At 45.8% G+C, this 24,050-nt stretch overlaps 2 protein-coding genes across 4 annotated transcripts in view; one reads left to right on the forward strand and one right to left on the reverse strand.

Annotated features, from left to right (window-relative positions):
- REEP3 (receptor accessory protein 3) overlaps nt 1-13,308 on the reverse strand; it is a 90,246-nt gene extending 76,938 nt beyond the window's left edge. For both annotated transcript variants that reach the window (XM_074296627.1, XM_074296626.1), the window contains exon 1: nt 12,531-13,308. In XM_074296627.1, coding sequence (XP_074152728.1) covers nt 12,531-13,015 — 485 coding nt within the window. In that variant the 5' untranslated portion in view covers nt 13,016-13,308. The remainder of the gene's footprint in view (nt 1-12,530) is intronic.
- The window catches only part of JMJD1C (jumonji domain containing 1C), a 175,019-nt gene continuing 163,151 nt past the window's right edge, over nt 12,183-24,050 (forward strand). Inside the window, exons 1-2 of one of the 2 annotated variants that reach the window (XM_074296616.1) lie at nt 12,183-12,488; nt 17,356-17,472. The gene's annotated coding sequence lies outside the window, so the exon portion shown is untranslated. The remainder of the gene's footprint in view (nt 12,489-17,355; nt 17,473-24,050) is intronic. The other variant, XM_074296619.1, reaches the window with a different exon arrangement.

A 24,050-nucleotide genomic window follows, 5' to 3' on the forward strand; every position in this document is an offset into this window, starting at 1 on the left:
CCAAAGTTTTTAAAATTATCTCCATAATTCCTTTTCTTTCAGAACCAGAAAACAAAATGTATGAATTCTCAAAATTACGCCAAGGGGTTCAATGCAAAATTCTCAGTAATGGAAAACAGACCAGTCTAAATATTCATTCACACTGGAAAAACAAAGTGGCTGAAATTACTTCTTGCTCAGGTGGTGACGTGTGGCCAGCCTGCCTGAACAATGCTGCAGACAGACAATGGGCTGGACCCAGAACTTCACAGGAAGAGGAGAAACAACCTGAATCACATCTAGACCCCAGGTCACAAAATCCTAACTCAACAACAGCGCTCCACCTACCAGTGATGCTACCTGGTTGGTTATTGTTGGCCACCACACTCTCTCAGGAAAAACAAAATTGCCAAAAACTCAAAAATAAAAATGGAAGATAGTATGGTAGGTATAAGCTGAAAAGGAAAACAATGAGCTGGCAGGGAAAAGCAAGAACATGTAGCACTACGGAAGAAAAAAGCGAATAGAATGATGGCTGTGGAGATCAGGAAGAGCCAAGTTCAGCTCCTTCCCAAGGGGATAGCTGGAAAACAACAAATTTTAATGCATTCAGGCAGCACAATTGTGAAATTTTGTCTAGTTTCTTCAGTCACTCGTGAATAGGTGTGGAGGGAGCAGATGGTGGGATGGGCTAAGACTTGTGGAGAAGAGCAATGATATGGCAAGAAGGTAAAGAATTCAAGAGCAGAGGGTGGCGCAAAAATGAAAGGGCTAATGATCGGGTTGGGACAGGAGAGAACAGAGTGAACTTGGAGCAGGACTAATGGCCTCAGAAAGCAGAGGTGGAGGGGATGAATAACATGAAAAGCAGGTTGGGGGAGGTAGAAACATAATGGAGGTGGAACAGTTGAGAGTGATCAGATAGGAAAATGGTCAAGCTTGCCATTAGGCTTGTGGGTAATGGCGTGATCCTTCTTAGGAGTGGCTTCTGAGGAGGTCACAGGAGCCAACAAGGTTAAAGAAATAAGAGGGGAGGGATCTGAAGGGAGATGCTCCTAGGTCCCTAAGAGAAGGGCAGGAGATGGGGAGAAGCAGCAGGTAGTGAGCCAGGTGGTAAACTCAGGGAGAATGGCTTGAAAGTCTATATATTATCAATACTATAAAGTTGATGGGATGGAAAATTTTAATTGAATGGCTTCCTAAGAAGAAAAGGATGGTTCAATAAAAACACAAAGAGAGTCTGAATGGCATTGTGAAATAAGAGGTGTCTGGATTCCTCTTATAGGTCCCAAATGACCAGTTGTGAGGGAAGGTCCAGCTAGTGGCCCGAGAGGAGGGCTGGGGATGAGGGAGGGGTGCCAGAGCTCAGTGAGGACAAAGGGACGGCCATGACCGGAGGGATCCATCCTTCTGCTGATATCATAGACACAGGTACTGACACTGATGGTCTAGGAGACAAGTGTCCACTCCCCTAAGCAATTAACCTCAAAAGCCAGGAAGGAATCTTTGGTCCAAGGAGGCTCCTAAGAGCAACTGGACCAAATGCTTTAATGAGGCCCAGACATAGCATCGACAGTATTACTTTACTCCATGACTTTTGTAATTCATACCAGATGACCAATCAAGTTTCCGTGGGAAGTCTCATCCTTTTCAGACTAGCATGGGGGCTGATAGCTTCCAGGCATTTATAAATTTCTAAACACATTCGATTCATTAAGTTTCTATGGAAAATCATAATTGTTATTTGTATGTTTACAATCAGGCTATCACACTACCTATAATAGTTATCATTTACATAGTGCTTGCTTTAAGGTTTCTTAAAAAGTGTTTTTACCTGTTATCTCAGTTGATACAAATACTCTGAAAACTTTATTTAAACTTTACTAAAAATTAATTTTACTACACAAGTTTCTCTTAAGAATAGGCCATCCAAATTTGAGATCTTAAATTCATGTTCCCCATGTCCAAAGCTAATTGATTGCAGAGCTGTTTGATAACTGATCAAACCAAAGCACCATTATGAAAATCTTAGCTTCTCTGTAAAAAGTGAAATAAATAATAACTTTAAATTTCATATTCCAATGATAATTGCAATTGATTGCTATCACTAAGGTTTCTAAATTACAAGGGCAATACCAATATTCTACTTTTGTAAAGTTACAGCATTCCATTCAAATATTTCAAATATCTAATAGGCAACATCCCTTCCTTTTAAAAGGCACAAAAATAAAACAAAAAAAAAAGGTTGGGAAGGGAATTTAATTTGAAACATTCATTAGACTTTTGGGAATTTTTAGGGATATACACCAAGGTTCAGGTCAATAAAACATTAGATTCTCAAATCTGATAGCCCAATGGAGGTGACACTAGAGTGACCTCTCAGAGGACACTGATTCCATTGCCTTTTTAAGACCAAAACTGCTCAGGATTTTCACAAAAAGAAAAAAAGGAAAAAAAAAAAAAAAAAAAAAAAGGCCAGATGAGAACATTTAGAAAATTTTTGGTAAAATTCCAGTTGGAAACATTCGAATTTGTAATTAAGTATCATGGTTTTATGAGAACCCATATTACAACTTTTAAATTCAAATTTCAACATTGTCACCTCTTTCTCTGACCTTTATTAAGGTTGTTTTTTCTTTTTGCCAATCTACACTACAAGAACTGGTTCTCAAAGTGATATGGACATGATAATTATGAAATGGAGCCTGGCTTGGCTACAACCCTATATTCTCCTGCCAGTGCTGCTTCTCCAGACCTTCATCCAAAGTTTCCAATAGATTTTCCAGAAAGGATCTTCTGGGTTCTGATGCTTTCCTATCCTTTTAGTGTTTGAGCCATACGTCAATGTGTATGGGGCAGGGAGGAGAAGGTGGGGAACAGCACATGGCGAATGGGGTAGACCAGAATTGGGAAGATGAGTTCAAATCTGGCCTTAGCCACTGATTCACAGGGTGATGCTGGATGAGTTTCTTCATCCCAGTCTGCCTCAGGTAGGTTAACTGTAAAAAGGGGCAAACAGAAGCACCTGAGCCTTGCTGTTATTGGGCTTATATCCCAAAGAAATACTAAAGAGAGGAAAGGGACCTGTATGTGCCAAAATGTTTGTGGCAGCTTTTTGTAGTAGCTAGAAACTGGAAGATGAATGGATGTCCATCAATTGGAGAATGGTTGGGTAAATTATGGTATATGAAGGTTATGGAACATTATTGCTCTGTAAGAAATGACCAGCAGGAGGAATACAGAGAAGCTTGGAGAGACTTCCATCAACTGATGCTGAGTGAAATGAATAGAACCAGAAGATCTCTGTACACGTCAATGTTGTATGAAGATGTATTCTGATGGATCTTCAACATAAAGAAGATCTAACTCACTTCCAGTTGATCAATGATGGACAGAAATAACTACACCCAGAGAAGGAACACTGGGAAGTGAATGTAAATTGTTAGCACTACTGTCTATCTACCCAGGTTACTTATACCTTCGGAATCTAATACTTAATGTGCAACAAGAAAATGGGATTTACACACATATATTGTATCTGGGTTATATTGTAACACATGTAAAATGTATGGGATTGCCTGTCATCAAGGGGAGAGAGTAGGGGGGTGGGGTGGGATAATTTGGAAAAATGAACACAAGGGATAATATTATATAAAAAAAATTACTCATGCATATATACTGTGGAAAAAAATTCTAAATAAAAATTAAAAAACAAAACAAAAACAAAAACAAAAACAGAAGCACCTGCAGGGTTGTAGGAACAAGTAACCCCAGAAATGGGACTTGTTTTCACTGTCCCCGCTACCATACAATCATCTTCCTTCTTTCCCCCATCCCGCCCACTTCCCTTTCCAGTCTCCCAATCAGACACACCACTCATTGTAGTTATCAGCCCTGGAAAAGACACCAAAGGCCCCTTTGCTTCTTGGCTGGATTCAAACTCCGCTGTCATTGTTGAATCAGCATCCAGCAAGTGCCTTTGATGTGCCTGGCCCCATGCTGAGCTCTGAGGGTTCAGAAGGGAGTCCCTGCCCTCAGTGCGCTCACAATCAAATGGGGAAGAGAGCCCACAAGCAGTCTGCTGTCATCAGCCGAGGGAAGGCATTAGAATGAAGGCAGCTGAGGAAGACTTCCTGGAAAAGATGGGGATGTGGCTGGGACCTGAAGGGAAGTCAGGAATGGGGACAGAGGAGGGAGAGTGTTTGGGGGGTCAGAGAACAGTGAGCCTTGTTTGGTGTTCCTGGATCTTGGAGGAGTGAGGGGTCAAAAGATTGGAAAGTTGGGGGCGAGGAGAATGAAGAGCTCTTGTTACCTTATATTTTTCCAGAGGCCTGATGAGGCCTTTTGGCCAGACCTGCTGGGCACAAGCTGCCTGCCCCAGGTTGGGGATGCCCAAAGAACTGATTCTCCTTCAGGACTTGGATTCTAACTCTGTTCAGTCCCCAAGAGAGGGTGCCTTTCCTGCCTCTTGGTCCTGGTTCAAAACGTCATAGTTTTGGCTCTCCTCCTGACTTACAACCCAACACTCATATCATTATCTTATTATACCATAGCCTTTTCAGACTCCTAAAATCTTATATTTTAGTTAGTTTTCTTGATTATTTAAAATATTACTTCTCATTTTTTGTTCAAATGACAGCCTTCCATTATCTTCATAAGTATGACTTTTTTATAAGGTCTTGTTACTATTTTCAGCCATATATTATTTTTAGATAAGGCATTAGCATTGCATTAAACAAAATGTAGCTAAGATACCTGAAAAGAACTATTTACAGACCTATTGGAAAAATACCATCTCATCTCGAAGACTGAATTTATCAGTAACTAAGCTCAAAGGAGCATTATATTAGATATTCTCACCTGAAATAAAATACTGGGGTTTAAATACTGAGCATACAGAGCAAACATTTTGGTAGTTAGGGCAGTTAAAATACACCCAATATCAATGAAATAAAAGAAAAACTATTTTCTCTATGTATTTCTGGAGTTTGAAATATTCAGAAATAAAATATACTGAGAAGTTTGCCATACTATGGTTCTAAGTAAAAGGGAGTGATAACCACTATAAATAAAAGTCAATATTAATGCTCCAGGATAGTTCCAGTAGGGTCACAGAGATCAAGGTCACAGATAATAAAAAGAGAGACAAAGATGATGTGAACAGGAGAAGGTGCCCATGTTTGCTGTGGCTCCCACTTGCCAAAAGACTTCCTGATTATGTTTTCAGCAAGCCTGTGTTGTATTAGCTGACATAAAAATGCTATTCTATTCAAACAAAAAAGAACTATTTTATCTACTTGTTCAATGGTCCATAGAATCCCAAATATAACTCTGAGGCAGACGTGACTGCCGTTTTCTCCCCAGCTTGCAATAAGGTGTCCAGAGTCACGAGCTGTCAAGTAGTTGAGATACTTGAAGTCAGGTCTGCTTGACTTCAAGCTGGATTTTCTATTTCCAAATGGCTTGATCTTCAGGGCAAATCTCTCCAACTACATTATCTTTTTCTCTGTTGTTCTACCAGCATTTTTCTTTTATCAACAGTAAAGAATGCTACTCAATAGCATTTTCCTGTTAATCCTTCTCTAAGGCTAGATAAGAAAAGATATTCACATGAACATCTTATTTCTGGTTGGCATGGAGACATCAAATATTCAATGAATCAATCATCGAGCATTTATTAAGTACCTATGAAGAGCCAGGGTCAGTTTGAGGCATTAGGATACAAGTACAAAGAATGAAACAAAACCTATTCATAACGAACCTACATTCTGATGAGTATGTAAAAAATATGTAACACAAATATAAAGTGAATAAGTACAAATATGTACAAAACTGTTAACTCCAAGATAGGATGGGAAGGAGGCCACTAGTAGTTGGTGGGATAGGGAAAGGCTGCATGCAGAAGATGAAAGTTGAGCAACAGCTTAAAGAAAAGTTTTCCAAGAGGCAAAGAGAAGGAGGTATAATTAATGCCTGAGGGTGATGAAGGTTTGAGAATAACTACAGTCACATCTAGCTCAGAACTTACCAATTCTGCTACATATGAGGTTAACATATACATTCAAAAATATTCAATGGTCCTATGAATGAACAAAACTTAACTTTCAAGTTCAATACCAATTTTATCATCTAACATTTCTCTTACTATACCCCCTACCCTGCCAACATCTCCAGTCTCCTACAGAGAACAGGGGAATCATGGAATGTTAAGGTTCAGAAGTCCTCTTGGTTCCAGGCCAGTCCACTCTTCCAGAAGCAAGTCTTGGGGAAAGGGGGAGAGCCAGCCCCACCAAATGTCCCCATTGCCACTCCCTAAGCTGAAGCCCAAAGGAGACACAAAGCAGCTCCCAACCCCGCCACGTTCCCACAGACCCTGATGGGGCACACAGCCAGGCTTCCAGCCCAGGGCCCCCAGCCCTTCTCCTGGCCTTGTCCAGGTTCAGAAGGTTCTGCACAAAAATGAACTTCTGGCAGCCTCGACCTAAGAGAAAAAGCATTTCCATCTGCTCCCCCCAAAGGACTCTGGGACCTCTACCCGTGGCCTTCCCTTGCACCCAGACAGGACCTTATAGACCACAGAGACCATCTGTCTCTTCTTGCAAATGCCCTGCAGGACACAGGGCAGTCCTCTGTGTACAACAAATGCTTTCTTCATTCATGGACTCATTCATTCATTTGTATCCCAAAGAGTGAAGTCCTAGCTTCCCTGACAGATTATCACTGCTTTAGAAGTACTGTTCATGGTCAGAGAACTGGAATTGTTAGAAAAGTTGTCCCGTCCCGCGAGACTCAGTCATTCGTGGGGAATCGAGGAGGATCCAGCCTGGGGGAGAATGGGTGAGAAAGAAGAGGGAGACCAAGCAGATCTTGTCAAGGTCTCATTTATTGATGGAAACAGCTCAAGTTATATAGGGTAGAGCTAGGTGCAATACATGAGGACAAAGTTGGGAGGGGAAAAGGGGGCAGGGGAGAGTAAAGGTATGTGCTACCTGCGAGAAAGGGTATGGGGGGGACTGCAGGAAGGAGCAGACATTCCAGGAGGAGGAGGGGAAAGAGCATCCTGTGGTTACAATTCTTATCTGAGTCTCTAGGGTGGTTAAGCCCTGGACATCTCTGTGGTTAATACAATACCATGGCTATGTGTTTACAAGTGTGGGGGTCGTTCGCTTCTCTAGCCACCTGGTCGCCATCTAATGCTAGATGCAAAGTTTATGGTCTGGTAATATTCCATGACTATAGTTCCCGTCACCGACAAAAAGTGTTCCTTATACTCAATCCAAACACATCAGCTGGCTCTGGTCCTGCCCTTTGGGATGACATGGAGCCAGTCTATTTCCTCTTCTTGAAGGAAGTCATTAAAATGCTGGAAAACAGTCATCATGTCTAATAACCATTAATCTCTCCCCTTAGCCAAATATCAGCAATCTTTTCAAATGCATAAATCATGTCTTCTGACCCAATACAGACTCTACTCTAAAGGTTTCAATTAAGGATTATGTTAATGGAAATTATGAAATGTGGGGAGTAACTTAACTGTCCCACAGACTTTTAATGTGTCCACCAAACCCTCTCTGAAACTGATTACTATTTGGTGGGGAAGGGGGAAGGGATCACACCCACTTCTCTCTGCATGTGCTCTCCTCCTTCCACAAGAAGGAAGCATCTGGTGAGAAGTGAGCTTCCATCCACTCCACCTGGGTCTCTGTGCCCAGCACCATGCCTGCCTTGCAAAATCTTGTGTCCGTCAATGATTTTCGTGACACTAGAGAAGGGCCCACTGTGTCTGGCGGACACCGTCTCCCAAGGTCCTTTGACAGTCTCCAGGCTCTAAAGGGAGATGGGTGGGGGCCAGCAGTCTTTCGTTGAGGGGCTCTCCAGGGCCTGTTGGGAGATTAGAAGGGGGCCTCAGGACTGGACCAGCGAGACAGCAGGCTTTGCCAGGGTAGCTTCATATTTTTGCCAGTGGGCCATACTTTTAAAATGCTAGACTCCTTCCCTTTGCTGGTGCCAACTGCCATCTTGCTGGGACTGCAAAATAGAAGTCAATCTCTCTGTCACCTTACGTTCTTCCTTGTCATGTATGTGTGTCTACTCACGTGTGTATTAAAAATCAGTTTATTAAGATAACACCAGATTTACACATACTTCCCATGTTTTAAGAACTGGCTCAAGGCCATTTGATAAGCATCCATTAAGCTACTATTATACGCTAGGCATCTGGGTACCAAAAAATCCAAAAGAAACACTATTTTCAAGAAGCTTACATTCTCTTCAATTACTTTATGAGACCATTCTATGGATCAAACAAACTATTCTGAAGGAAATATAAACTCATTAGAAATATTCTGATAGGGCAAGATACCTATGTGTTACTTTTTAAATTTAGGGGTTAAAGGCTTTTGTGCAAAAGTTACTATTGGAAACAGTATTGGTTTTGGAATGGAAGAAAACTTAAAAGTAGCTAAAAAAATGTAGCACATTAAACATCCTTTTTTAATGTCACTAAAGTACAATTAGAGCCAGAGGATACTGAGTTGGACATTTTCTGGATGCAGTTGGGCTTAGTGGAAATTTTCAAGAAAGAGAAAGATTAATCTGTAATGTCAAAATGTCTACAAGGTGACACAAGCCCCCTGAATGATATCTTCATTTCTAGGGATTATGGTGGCCTGGACAGGAAACTGGTGTCTGAGAAGAGGATTTGGTTTTTAAGATTCTGGTTTATGATATAGAAATGAAAAGTTTTTGGAAAGGGGCACTGTAAATCTAATGACGGCTGGAAAAATATATTTTGTCTAGAGACTTTGATATCCGGGGAATGGTTGTTTTTTTAAACAGAAACTTTAGTGGTATCTTCTGTTGCTATATCATGTCTATTTCTTCTCTGTCATTCTCTCTCCTTCTCCCACTTGTAACAAAGAAGAATTGTTAGGCTATGTTATGATCTTTCCTGAAAAGAAAGCCATGAAATTAATAATCTGGTCTCAGTTTCCATCTGTTGTGTGTAAAATTGCCAAATAGTTTTTCTTCTAAAATGTATTCAAATCCTTTTATATTTTGGAAGTCAGATGTTTAGCAAAGAAACTTGTTGCAAAGTTTTCTCCCCCAGCTATTTCTTTCCTAAGTTGGGCAATTTTTACAAAATGCAAACACCTTTAAAATTTTAGTCTACTTATAAATATTCATTATATCTTTTAGAATTTTCAGCATTCCTTGTTGGAATGGGTCTGTAGCTAGCACCTGTTAATTCAGGTTCAATTTTGAGACAAAAGAAGGTACTTGTAAGCCACACAGAAGTTTTCTTAAGACAACTGTGTCTGGCAAACCAAGGAGGGCAAGGAATTGGTTCTATATGGGGCCTTTTAGGCTGAAAGGTGACTGGGAGTGTTAAGAGGCAAAAGTCAATTAGGTGCCAAGGACAGAGAAAAGCATATCGACCACCCTACCATCCCTTTTTTGGGGGAGGAGGTTCAAAAGAAAGATCAGTAGAAAATCTTGGTCCTTTCACACCTTGTTTGATTGTGAACTGTTCATTACCTATAATTCTGCAAATTATTTCCTTGGTTCTCTAATTTGTCTATGTGACCTTTGATATCTAAGTCATACATCAGTTTCTGTGCTTTAGTGAAAACTTTTCACACAAAAAAAAGGAAGATAGCTTCTTATTACAAGAGATGGGTGAGTTTAATGTCAGAATTCTGGAGTGAATTAACAAAGAAGTTTGTGAATACTTTGGAAAGAGAAGCTGTGAAAACTATGAGATTGTGTAGTTTCATTGAGTATACCAAGCCAGATAATCTTATTTCCTTTACTGACAAGGTTCTTAGAATAGCAGATCAGGAAAATGTCATCCACATTTTTTACCTTTCACCAAGACAACTGACATGTGTTTTTCTTTTTTCCTTCCAGGTGTCAGACCTGTTCCACCCCCTAATCCTCACCTCAGTCCTATTGGTACTATCATCCCATTCAATTCATAACAGAGAGAACAAAGATAAAGAAGAAATGGCAAGGGGATGGAAACCTCTTCACTAGTGACCTCCCTCTTCAGCCTCCACACTTCTTGACCTTGAATCTTTGAAGCAAAGTTTTCAACTGTCGATTCAGAAATACAGTTCTGAAAATAAAAGATTCAGAAATGTGGATTATAGAACACTCCAGGTGTCTTGAGTTCTCAGTAACAGACTGTGGTCATAGGACCCATGTTTACTTTAAAGAGAGGTCACCACCAGAAGGTTGTAGACTGGCTGTCTAAATCACTGACAACAAATTGTCTTGGCTGGAACACTTAGCAACTTTTGGAGGATGCAGAAATCAGAAAAGATAGGGGATTTACTGGATCAAGGAAGAGGCATCCAAAAAAGCCTCAAGTCTCAGAAACTTTTGAGAAACTTAATAGGCCCCATTTTAAGCCCCAGACTTGGGTGCCAAGGCAAGGAGAAGAGACAACCCAAGAACCCCTGAGGTGCCCCCAGCTGGAGACAGACTTCTAACTGGCCTCTCAGCCTCATGAATTTCCTAGATCCATCTCTAAGCTGCCAAAACGGTGTGCCTCAAGTGCCAAGACCCCACTTCTGTGAGAGGCCTTTCCCAGCCTTATTTCTAGGGACTTCCCTTTATCCGCCTGTAGCCTGTCTGCACAGGGCCATCTGCTCAAGTCTCTTCCACTAGACTCCAGGCCCAAGTTTTGCCTTTCTTTAATCTCAGGTCGCGGTCCCTGACCCTCCCCACCCTCCAGTGTCGGGCACATAGGTGCTAATAAATATCCATGCTTTCGGTTTCTAAGTATTTTCTTAAAAATGTATCAAAATGTTTTAGAGCTAAAACAAAAACTATCTCCAACAGGATGGTTACAGACGTACACAAAAAGCAACTGTTTCACGGAACCCACACGGGCACTCACAGAAGTCAACACAAAACAACCTGAAGCCCTGGTTGGCTAGCATAATTACTAGGATGCTCCCTTCAACTGTGGAAACCCCACCCCCAGCTCGGAAGCCAGACCCTGGCTTGCCCCCGACCGGGTCCTAGCTCCACGAGTCCAGGAAAGGGCCGGACTTCTTGGCTCCAAAGTCCCTTCCAGATCTGCAAGAAGGACCTTTTGACAGTTTGAGGCCATCTCAGAGCGAAGTTTGAGTCTGTGACCCAGATTTCCACAGGTGTCAGTAGGAACTTAACCCATGCTTTAAAAAGGCAGAACTTCATTTACTAATGGCAAACTTTATCCACGTCATCTAGCTTTTAGGAAACAGAACTTTGCCCGTCACCTTCTGCTTGCAAATTAGTTTACAACTAGCCAAGCAATACAGAAAGTTCCCTTTAAGAAGTAACATTAAATCATGCCTATTTCTTCCCCCTAAACTATCTGGATCAAATGCAAAGTCATGAAAAAAGTTTCCTCCTAAAAGTCGGTCATTTCCCCGTTTTTTCGGCGTCTGGGCCAAACCGGCTTTTGCGCTCCCCCTCCCAACGCCCCCTCCCCCCCACCCCCGGGGCCTCAGCCCCAGGAGGCGCACTCCCCCCACCCCGCCCCCAGGTCCCCATAGAAAGTGGAAGCGCGCCGGAGCGCATCCTGCGCTCGGGAAAGAATGGCCCGGGAGTAGGGGGCGTTCCCTTCTTTAGGCAAAGTCCTAAGTCCCGCCTCCTCCAGCCCAGCACGTGGGGGCCCGGCGCGGACTCTGACCTCGGAGTCGTTCTACCGCCCCGGACGCTCCTCCCGCACCTCTCGAGGCAGGACCTTGTTTCTGAGGGTGTCTCCTGCCAGGGAGGCCGACCTCCTCCTGGCTTCCTCTCTAATGCCCCACTTGGTGCACGCTCCCTTCCCAGCCCTCGGAAGTCACTTTACTTTGCCCCAGTCTAAGGAAAAGAGTAGGAGGGTAGGGGGAACGCGGCGCCCACTCGGCCCCGTCCCGCCTTAGCCTCGGGACCCGCACAACAGGAGCTCAGGCCTCGTGGGCGCACGTGCAGCCGAGGGCAATGACATCGCGGGCCCTAGGAAGAGTGCCGGATAGTGTCCCACAGACGGGGGCCGGACGAACTACTCCCCGTAGTATCCCGGAGTGGCGTCATCACGGCCCCGCCCGCGCAGGGCAGCCCCGACTCGGGACGGGACGCCCCGCCGGGAGGGGTCGGGCCTGCCCCGCCCCGGCCCCACCGGCCACGTGACCTAGGGGTGCCCCGCCCCCCACACGCTGGGCCCCGGCGCTCGCTCCCGCCACCGCCGCCTCCCCTCCCCCCGGCCGCCCCCTTGCCGCTCGTGCCGAGTTTGCACAAGTTGTGGTCGGAGTCCCGCGGCCGCCGCTCCAACTTTTAACAACTTCTCCAGTAACTTTTCCGGCGCTACTGCTAGTCCCGGCCCCGCAGGGCGGTGCCCAGCTGCCGGGAGGACCGCGCGTTTGGCCCCTACCCCGCGGGACACTACGGGACAAGGCGCGACAGGACTCGACGGTCCGCCCGACGGCCGGCTGGACGGCCGCACTTAGAGACGCACGGTCGGCGCGAGGCCACAGGTAAGCCCCCCTTCCCGACCCCGGGGCGGGCCCCGCACTCACACCACAGCTCGGGAGATCATCCAGGACACCATCTTGGTCCCCGGCTCGGGCGGGCGGGCGCTCGGGGTCCCGTCCCGGCTCTCTTTGGCGCCGCTGCTCTCCTCCGCTCGGCCGCGCCGAGCTTCTTTCTCCGCGAGCCCGAGGAGGAGGAGGCGCCCCCTCCCTCCCTTTTTTCCTCCCCCCTCCCCGTCGTTCCTCCGGTCCCCCGCCCTCCCGCCTGACGAGCCCCGCCCCCGCGCCGCGCTGATTGGCTGCCGCCGTCTCCGGGGCCGCCGAGGCCGTTGGCGGCGGGGCCCGACGTCCGGGGACGCGCCGCGCGTGCCCTGGGAAGTCCGGGGAGCCGAGGGGTAGTGCTCCCCGCTGTCCCGCCTCCCCGACCCGCGCCGACCGTTAGCTTTTCCCCGCTTTCTCCCCAGCCTCGGCGCGCGGGCAAAGCACGCTGACAGAAGTTGCTGGGCAATGCCCGGTGGCCTGGAGGCTAACATGCGAGGCCGGGAAAGCTTGATGCCCGGAAAGTGTCGGGGGACCCCCACCGCACTGAATTGAGTCTGGCCCCTAGGAATTGAGGGGAAGACGGCCCTGGTCCGCGGGGCCCCCTTGGGGTTCCCGGCCTAACTGGAAACCACAGAGCCCGCGCTTCCCGGCCACTTCCCGGACTTCTCTGTCCCAGCTGAGACTCCCCACCCCCGGAGCCCTTTGCTTTGTGAGTCCAAGAGTGCGCCGGTCTCTGAAGGACGCGGCTCCCAGAATGTTCTCCTTAAATAAAGTTCAGCGTCCCCAGAACGTGCGCGTGTGCGCTCATTTACCTGCCCGCTTTGGGAAGTAGTGGGGCTTTCCTCGGGCTCTGGGAGCGTAGAGCGTCGCCTCCTCCCAAGAAACTCCGAGGTTCTCCCGGGCCAAGACTCTGGAGCTCAGTCTGGGACGCAGTAGGCCTTCCCGGACTCTCGGAGCCTTGAGTGCCACCTCCATCGCGGAGCCCCTTGCTTTGTGTGTCCAGAAGTGCTCCTTGGCCCCTGGAATGCGCACGCGCTCCCGTGTATGATTAGTTACCTGCTACGCGGGGCTTCCCCTGGGCTCTGGGAGCCTTGAGTGCCGCCTCCTAAGTGCGCCACACTGAAGTTCAATGCCCCCGCGCGCGCGTGTGCGGTCATTTATCTACCGCCGCCTCCTCAAAGCCCCTGGCTCTGAGTGTCCAAAAGTGCAATGAGCTGATGGGGGGAGGGGAGGCCGACGGGACCCCGGAACATTCTCTTTAAAGTTCAGTGTTCCCAGAACGCGCACCTGCGTGCAATCATTTACCTGGTCCTGCCAGGGACGGGGGCGGGCTTCTCCCAGAGTTTGGGAGGAGGACCCCGCAGCAGTCGCTCTCCCTCCCTCCCAGTTCAGCTGGGTTTGGCTCCGCTGGGACCTCTGTAGTTTGTCACATGTACTCAGTGCTTTTGATGCCAGTGTGTGATGATTTACAACAACCTAGCTTTACTTTTCCTTGTATAGACATCATGACGAGCTTTAACAAACTTCATCTTTGCCGTTTTAGAAATGAAACCTTTCATATTTAACTAATCAGACTTAAAATCCCAATTCAAATCTACCAAAAATGCCCTCAACTAGTTGCCTGATAGACAGCTCATAACTTCAGTTTCTACACTACAAGTATATGTGGTTATTAGTAATGTTTTTAAACTTCTCTATTCAGCAGCTGTACTCATTGTGGCTGTGCCAAAGGGTTCTGGCTGGCTGGAGGGAAAATCAGGGCAAGCCCAGGACCTAGTTGTGCTTATCCTCCGAGGACTGGCCTGGCTAAGTTTCCTATACTTCTAAGTAATGGACAAATGATTATATTGTATCTAGTGTATCTGGGACTCCAGGGACGGTTAGTTAGTGTCTTGTTAGGAGTGCTGGTTGCAGGTGACTGTGCACTCAGTGCCACCATCTCTGCAGAGATGCAACAGAGTATCAATCAGTTCTTTGGCCTAACAACAAGGAGAAAACTCAGATCCTCCATCAACCAATAAGTGGAAGCATCCAGGACAGTGAATAGTGAAAGTTCTGAATGTGGTGGATAAGTTAAGCAGAGTGCTTGCCCAGGGTGTCCATACTGATAATGAGAGTGACACAGAGCTAGCTCAGGGCTTGGAAGGCTTTGAAGGAAAGTATGAGAGAGGAGAGGAATTAGACTGACTACCAAACTGAAGGACCACAGAACTGTTGCACTGACCTCATTGTGGCGTGCTATGAGACTTGATAGTGTATCAGCACCATGCCAGGAAACAATTGTTTCCATTTGAATTTTGTCTGAAGATTCTGAAGATCTCCTGGCAGAATAAGGTACCAGATACTGAGGTCCTTTCTCAAACTAAACTGCCATGCATTTCACCTCTGCAGAGAGCCCAACAGGCTGGCCACATCCTTCAAATGCCAAATGTTCACTTCCAGAAAAAACATTTTATTATTTTATTCACACAGGGCAAGCGCTCACCAGGTGGTCAGAAAAATCGATACAAAGACACTCCCAAAGTCTCCATAAGAACATTAAAATTGAATGTATGACATGAGAGCCACTGGCACGGGACCACCCAGCATGGTGTGCCCTCCTCAGAGAAGGGGCTGTGCTCTGGAAACAAAGCAGGACTGAATTAGCCCCAAAGAAACGCAAGATGTGCAAAATTAGAGAAGCCTCTCCAAATGTTCCTAGGAACTCTTTGTGTCTAACCTGTGACAGAGCATTCTGAACTTGTATTGGTCTCATCAGCCACAGTGAGACACACTGTAACTCGACTCTAACATAGTGATGTCACTTTGGTCCTCTTCAAAAACAAAGGACAGCAACCAATCAGCTTACCTCTAAGCTCCTGGAGTCCCAGATGCAGTAGATAGATATATATACTAGTAGTTCCTTGCATTTGGATGGCTTGTACTTTAATAATAATGGTTGCTGTTTTCCTAGTGTTGTAAGGTTTGTTTTACGAGTTATCTTGTGTGGCCCATTGGCATAGGAAGCACTTGGGTCTCCCCAAGCTACCATGAGACTGTTTGGGCTGGAATCCTTATCTCTGTTTTTACAGATTGAAAATAGAAGCCAAAAGACTAAGAGGAAGGAATGGGAAACAAATCCAGGATTTCTGATTTCAATTTGATTTCATATTGTTCCTTCCCTTGAAGCAAAAGTGTCAGAAATAGCTGCTTCAACCACATTAAAATGTAATTGAGAACTATTTAACAAAATAAATAAAAATAAAGTAGAACATAGAAAATATTATGTGGTTTTCTAAGTCAGTGTGCTTGAGGCAGAGAATCAATTTGTGTTTCAGTTTGACCCCACTAATGGAGAGAAGCAGCTATCTCCAACTTTCCTGAAAATAATTGATCTTTTTTTGGTGCTGACCAAGACATCATGAACATGAGCTATTTCACTGTGTGCCCTTGGAAAGGATGATGATTTAACCAAAGGATAGATCCATGGTCATCTTGACCTGCTCTCTGTCTGTAGCTCTTACTAAATTAGCCTGCTTTCATTGAAAATATGAGAAATGGTAGCTTCCATTTTCATACTGTCTCCTAAACTCCAGACTTTAGCTGGGGCTGGGTTTCTTTTCCTCTTAGGCTTTTTCCCCCTCCAATAAACACACCTTCCCCCTACCCCCAATTAAATGTTCTACAAATACTTCAACAACTCTGAGTTATCATCATGTGACTGGTAAAGGAATCTCCTTAATGCACATATCTGGCTGGGCCCCCCCTCTTTTTAAAAAACCTTTGGTTCTCCTTGCCTGCTAAACAAATCATCAGTTCATTAGTCTGGCATTCATGGCTCTGCAGCCCCCCTTTCCAACCTTAGTTCAGACACCTACCCTTCAAGTAGTTTTTATTCTCACTAAACACTTATTAAGAGTTTGCAGTGGTCCAGGCATTGGGTTAGGACAAAAAGAGCCTGAAACAACCCCCTATTTCTCCAGGAGCTCATATCCTAAGTGTATGTGCAGCCTAAGAAGGAAGTTAATCAGTCGCACATATGTACAAAGCACTTAAAGTGCCCGACGTCTCGGGAGGGTATCTCATGCTCCTGCCCCCGTTGGGCGTTCCCTTGGCAGAGAGCTGGTGAATTGGCTGTTTGGCCACAGGGTGAAGGCTCATATGGCTAGTCCATGCCTGAACTCCATCTGGCCCTTGACGGATGGTCACCCTGACTCCCGGCCCAGCGCTCTGCGCACTGCGGCATCCCCTCGCTGCTAAACGAGGAGGACGGCAAGCTGGAGGCAGGAGGGCTTCATCCTGACCTGGAAGAACCATGCAGAGGTGGAAGGGGAGTTTGTACCAACAGGAACATTGTGGGGGTGCCTTAGAAAACCCATTGGATCCTTGAGTCACTGTTCTGCCATGTGCCAGCACCTACTGAGCTAAGCCCTGGGAATACAAAGAAAGGAAAATAATAGTTCCTGTCCTTGATTTGTGTGGAAGGAAAATCATTTAGGCAGCAATGTCTAGAATATCCTGGGGTGGGGAAGGAACAGTTGGAAGCTATGTCACAATAATGGGCAAATGGGAGAGAGTGCCTGAGCTAAGAAGAAAAGGTAAGTCTTCTGACTGACTGTGACCTTTCATTTACTAGGGTCTCCCTTCTCTTCCATGAGTAAGTGTTTCCCTCACCTGAAGTTACACCAGGGACAAGGGTCCCTCAAGTTGGTACTTAACCTCTCTAGAGGCAAGATTTTTTTATTAATAACAGGTAAAATTTCTAGTATTTGAACATTTACAAAGTACTCTTATAATAATCTAAGTACTGGACTTACTGCCACCATTATGAGGTTCAGTGCTTTGTTCCTAGATGCACAACTCGAAAATCCAGGAGTCTGTTGAGAATGCCCTCAAAAGCCATCTAGTCCAGACCATGGTAACCTGAGAATCCTTTCTGTGGATATTGCCTTTCTCTTGAAGACCCCTGGTAAGTGAGAACTCTTTCTTTCCCTAAAGCAGGCTAGTCTACTTGTCAATATTTCTGGTTGTTAGGAAGTGGTTTTCTTGTATAAAGCCAAAATCTGCCCCTCTGTGTCTTTCTTCCCATCGTTCTTAGTGCTGTTCTGTGGGACCAAGTTGTTAAGGGCTAGAACTGAGCAAATGCACTTGGATAATGGACACGTGAGACTAATTGCCAATTGGACAATTCTCTATTAACATGTTTGGTGGATGACCCTCCCCAACTATTCTGTGCTGGCTGGATCTTGGGTGTGGACAAAGGAGGGGAAGTGACATGAGTGGGTGGAGTAGGAGGAGGAAATTGAGGCATTCTCCTGGCTGTGGAGAGAGAGGAAGGAGGTGTGGAGATTGCTAGCTCTAATCTCCTGATCGCTATCACAAAAGACCAAGAATAAAGACTTTTGATTATCCTGACTCCAACTGATTTCTGGGAAGACAGAGTTCCAACACCAAGTCACATAACTCTAATCCTTCTTGTATGGGGCCTTCTTTCAAATTCTGGAAATTATAATTGCCATTTAAGTCTTAACCAGTTAAACACATCCAGTTCATCTTAGCTCATATGTGATGTTCTTGACATCTTCCCCCCACCACGCCCTGACTACCTTTTTTGGCTGCCTCCTAGCATATCAGTGACTTTCCTAAAACTGTTCCGCAGAATGGGATGTTCCAGCCTGACTGCGGTGTCAGAGTATGAGTTCCCAGGGACTGGCATGCTGCCCAGGAGACAGGTACTCTGCCAAAGATGGCATTCCCTGTTTCCATTGCTCTGCTGCAGTGCCTTGGATAGAGCCTGTAGTCCACTTTATAAAGCTCAGTGACAATGCGGAACCTGCTGCCTCTGTTAAGACCAGGGTTCTCTTCCCCGAGCCAGGCTGCCTTTGTGGGAGGACTACATTGTCCATTATTGGCTGAGATGTGGTCATTGTAGCTGTAAGAGCTTATTTCCCTCTTTTAAACAAAGGTAAACAGAGCAAGCTTTCAAGATGGAAAGAGGACCAAAGAGAGGAACTGGGACATAAGAATTAATTGTTGCAATGATGATCAGGACTGCTCCCAAAGAAAGGGGAGGTTGGAAAATCTAGACCTTTTCTCTGCTGTCATCTCTCTGGCCTTCATTTAGGTAGGTTGATGATGGCTTCCTGAATAGAAGGTTGGCCACATTGTTTTTCCAGCCCTCCTGAAAAACCCCACCAGCATCTTGATGGCTTGTCAGTTCCTACAAAAGAGCATATGATACTTGACTGGTTTCCTTGTTGTAGAGTCATCATCAAAAGCCAAGTTTCAGTTGAAATAGAATAAAAAATCTCTAGAAATAAAAAGGTGTCCTAGCATAAGCAAGTCACAGGATGTAGTTTGCTGGTAATTTATGTATGTTGATTTAAGGACTACGTGAGGAACACCCACTATCTACTCCTGTCCTTGATCATTTGATAAAAACATTTATCAAGAAGTCATGTGATATAGCTAGAGGTCAGATCTTGGAGCAAATGACCTGGGAAAAGAGTGCTATCTCTTAACAATGGAATTTTTTTTTAATAATACAGATTTGGAAAGGGTAGGATAAATTAGAAAAAAAAACAAAAACCATAAAGCTTAGTGATATTGCAATAACATTTATGAATGATTCCTATATCTCCCTGAGTCAAAAGTTGTTTGAATTGTAGCTAAGGACTGAACTTCCGATGAAAGCTCTTACTAGAATTTTAGGAGTTTAGTTACTTTGAACTTACCCTTTCCATTCAGCATTTAACTTTGAATTACTAATCGTCTGCAGGAAAAGATTTTAGAAATCCACTGACCCTTCCAGCTAGTCTAGGGCTAGAACTCTCGCTCCTCATGGAAGTTGGCATCACCTAGCTTCTCCTGGACCATTGGCAGCATCTGGACTTTTAGCTGCCAGCCTTTCCTGGTTTGGAGTTTGAATTCAAACCTGAATTCAGATCCTTAATTAGCCATGTTACCCTGTATGATTCCGATATCTCTCTCAACCTGTTTTCTCAAGTGTAAAATGGGATTATTTTAAAAGCTCCAACATCACAAGATCATTGGGAGAATCAAAGGACAGTTTGAACGCAGCAGAGGCCTCAGATCATTTGTAAGTTCTCCCTCCTTTGGTCAGTGCCCACCTTCTCTCCCAATCCTGATATCCCAGATGATTTCTGTGGGGGCCTCCTCTCTTGCAGTCCAGGTCATCGTTGATAATCAAGTGCAGCTTTCCTAGGCCTCCATTTATGTCCCCAGTACTTTTTAGATCCTCTGCAGTCCGACTTTGGAGACCAAGTTGTCCGGTTGCAGTTGGGCGGCAGCATCAGTGCACGTAACTGGGGCCGCCACTGGTCCAAAAGTCAGGAGAAGACAATCAGGTGGTATTGTGCTTGGGAAACCACCGTGCACACTTGCTAGAATCTCAGGCCCTTGTTCTGGTGTAAAGTCTCTCCTAAAAGCCAGCTTTCCCTACTGTGCATTTGTAGTGACTAAGTGAAGCCCTGAGCCACTGAAGGCCTGATTCGTCTGTGCTGCTGCCATTTGTGTTTTGCCCTTCATGGTTAACAATGACCACCAGTCAGTTGACAAGACATTTGTTAAATGCCAGCATGTTCTAGGCACTGAGAATGCAAACCAAGAAGTGAAATATCTGTGTCCTTAAAAGGGGCCTATGGGGGTACCAAGAATAGTCTTGTGAACAAGGTGATGAACACAAGGGGATTGAAGAGAGAAGTTTTAAGAAGTAGCACCATTGTAGTCCTTGGGGGACAGCCTATACAAAGGGACACAGGAGATGGTACAGCAGTATCCGACGATTAATAAACATTTATTAGGGCCCATTATGTGCCAGACAGGGGTTACCAAAAGAAGCAAAAGACATCGAGCAGAAATAGCTAATTTATCTGGACCCAACGGTCCAGGGAGGCAGAGGACTGGCTATAATGAAATTGGAAAAGTTTGTAAATGTCAGAGGGATTTGTTTTTGACACTAGAGACAATAGGGAGCCATTGGAGTTTCTTGAAGGAGAAGGGGAAGTGATGAGTTAGATAGAGCTGTACGTTAGAAAAATCGCTTTGGCTGCTATGTGGACATGGGATTGTTCATTTGTTCAGTTGTGTCCCGCTCTTTGTGACCCTGTAGTCCATGGCAGGCCAATATTGGCCATGGAGTTTCCTTGGCAAAGCTACTGGAGGGATTTGCCATTTTCTTCTTTCATTCAATGAATCAAGGCTCACAGGGTTAAGCGACTTGTCTGGGGCCATATAGCTAGTTAGTATCTGAGGGAGGGGCCCAGTGCTCTTCTAGACTGAGACACCTACCTGGCCACCTGCTTGTGCGTATAAAACCTCCCTAACTGAAACAATGATGCAAAAGTCTCAGTTTGTGGGTCGTAATAGCTAGCACTTATGACACTTTAAGGTTTACACAACACTTTATGTAAGTTATAGTATTTGAGTCTCATAACAACCTTATATGCTAGGGACCGTTATTGTTAAACCCCTTTTTATAGACAGGCAGGATTAGAATTCAGATCTCTCTGACTCCAGATCCAGCAGCCTATTCATTCATTGGGATATGTTTGACTTGTATGGTGGCAGATAACAAAGTTTATGTCGGTCAAGGCGGGGGCAACAAGGTAATCGCAGTGAGGATTTGTGCAGAAGCAGCATGGCAAAGGGGAGCATCAGAGAGATTGGGTGACTGAGAAGAGAGGTGAGGAGTTGAGGTGGTGAAAGCAAGGAGACCCCTGAAGGAAGCCAGCCCCAGGCATGGGAGACCGGTGCTATGAATGGAGAGGATGACGGGGACCAGAGGCCAAGTCCCAGGACTCTGGCTGGGCTGCTATTGGACTTGCACGTGGTAGAGGGAGGGTCCTTGGAGCTTTGTCTGGCCTTCACCCAGGGCCCTGCAGAGATGGCTGTTCCCGCACCAGCCCCCACGTGTCCTACATTGGCTCCTACAGCTTTCCCTTTTTCTCTTCCTTTCATCCTCCACACCTCCTCAAACACTCAAGGGAGCAAACTGTCCTTTGAGCTCAGTGCTTTCTTCCATGGTGTGTGTGTGAGGGGGAGAGGAGGGACTCCTTGTTTTTTTCTTATTTAATTTTTATTTGCAAATCATTTGTGGTGGTATTAATTTTTTATGCACTGATGGTTCATGTCCCCACCAGACAAGCAATGTCTTTTACTTTGAATTCCCTGAAGATGCTGTCACAGTGTTTTGCAAATAATAGCTCAATAACATAACCCCAAGAGTTACAGATTTTCAGAGTTGTGAGGGGCCTGATATCCATCTACGCACTTGGCAGGCTTGAGGCGCCCGGACCAGGGATGGCTTACTTGCCTCCCTATGGAGATAGTCTGTTCTACCTTTGAATGACTCCTTGTTAGGTGGGAATGTTACTGTTGCTTGATTTTCCCCAAGCATCACAACTGGTTTGTCCCTCTACAGTTTCCATGCATTTCTCTAAGTTCTGGCCTCCAAGGTCAAGGGCAGCCAATGTCATCCCCTCCTCTCTGCATCCCCTCCCCCCATTTGAAGACAGCTAGCCTAGTTCCCTCTGCTCCCCATTCTAATCTTACCAAAGCTAAACTCCCCTGATTCCTTCAACCAATCCTTACAAAACATGAAATGGGGGCTCGTTACCCTCCAGGCTACCTTCTGCTGGATGCTCTCCACCTTGTTCTTCCAGGAAATGTGAGATCCACAGGCGCATAAACCCAATACACAGCACAGCAGACCTCCCAAGGCGCCTAAGATTACATTTTTCCTGCCATTTCACCTGCAGACTCATGTCTAGCTCGAAATTCTCTCCATTTTTTCCAGGTGAATTCTTCTGTAGCCATCTGTCCCCTGACTCCCAAATTCTGCTTGGGAGTCCTCCTAAGTCATGTTTGATCTGTTGCAGCCACAGGCTCCAACCCAGGAATTCTTACCTTATGGTCTGCAAACTTGTTGCTAGAAATACCCATGTTTTCATAACTTTCAGTGTATTCTCTTCCCTTGGCAACCCTGTGTGTTTGACATTGTACATTTAAAACAGAGTCCTGAGGCTTCCTCAGGCTGGCTGACACAGACAGGCCCGGCAGAGCCTTGCCTTCTCTCAGTTCTGTGCCATCTGTGCCACCTGTCGTTGCCAAACTCTCCATGGGCTGGTGGCGGTTCACTTGTGGCTGACCCCCCCGCTGAGGTCCAGGGGTTTTCTTGGCCAGGGTCCTGGAGCGCTGTGCCCAGGTTCAGACCTATAAGTGGATGGGGCTGGATTAGGACTCGGGCCTTGCTGACTGCAGTGGCGATGCTCTGCCCACTGAGCCCTCCAGCCCTTCTGCCTCCCCAGCGCTGAACCCGATCCCAGCAGTAGGCGCAGCTCTGCTACTCCCAGCCCTCAGATTGAGTCTCATCCGAGCAGGGGGCCAGCTCGCCACAAATCATGTCCCTTAGAGAGGCCAACTTGCCAGCTCGTGCTTCCCTGTTATGTACCTCCCCACCAACCCCAGGATGAAGGACTTGGGCAGATGCTCTTTCAAGGCTGCAACAACCTGTCCTGACATGTCCAGTGAGGGGGGCGGAGCTTAGGGGAGGGGGACGTGCCTTCCTCACCCTCCCACCCTCTCCCAGGCCTGCAGAGAGCTCCTTCTTTTCCTTTGGCAGCCCTCCAGGCAGGCTACTAATTTCTGTAGCCTTGCACCTCAACCCTTCTACAGTCCTCCCCTTCTTGTTTTTCTGGCTAATAATTGTGTTATGTGAATATTAATGAATAATTGAAATTGCAGTTTGCAAATGAAAATCCTGAGTTTCCAGGGAAAATGGTTACTAAGCAGTGAAGTCAGCAAAAACTCCATATTGGAAGTAGACATAATAATCGAAGGTAATAGTGAATGATTATGTTCCTCACCCAGAAATCTCCATTTTATCCTTGTTTCCCCAGCAAAATTTAAATTCCCTCTTCTCTGGTGTCAGATGTAGCTCCTCCATCATGGAGTGAGAATTGTAAACAGGAACTCAGACAGCATCTGCTTTCAGCCCCTTTTATGGGGAAAGGATTGGAGTCCCAGAGGTCGGCCTCAAGGCCGGGCTGGGTGACCAGCTCTGGGCTGGACCACCCTGCCCTCCCATGAGCTGTTTCTGGCTTGGCCTTTGCCCCTCACAGGCCCTAGGCCTGCCCAAAGAGCTTTCTCCTATTTCATTGCTATCTGCCCTTTAAAGCCCAACCCAGATGCCACCTTTTGTGATCTTTTGCTGGAGATTCCCTTCTTGCTCCATCTTTGGGTCTAACTCTGCCTTTAACCGTGTGACTCGGTGACCATGTAATGATGAGGTGGTGATATCAGATTGTCAAAATATTGAATGGCACTTGGGATAGTGTCTTCTTCCCTTCAATGTTAATTTCTCAAGCATTGTGCTTTCTATCAGCCAGCCTAACATCCCCCAGGTGTTTGTATTGTCTCCTGCAGAAGTGTGTGTGTGCACGCACATGTGTGTGTGTGTGTGTGTGTGTGTGTGCGCGCCTGTGTGTGTGTGTGTGTGTGTGTGCGCACCTATACCTGCATAAATGT

This window comes from Sminthopsis crassicaudata, chromosome 2 (genome assembly GCF_048593235.1).
Source record: "Sminthopsis crassicaudata isolate SCR6 chromosome 2, ASM4859323v1, whole genome shotgun sequence".
Classification (NCBI taxonomy): Eukaryota; Metazoa; Chordata; class Mammalia; order Dasyuromorphia; family Dasyuridae; genus Sminthopsis; species Sminthopsis crassicaudata.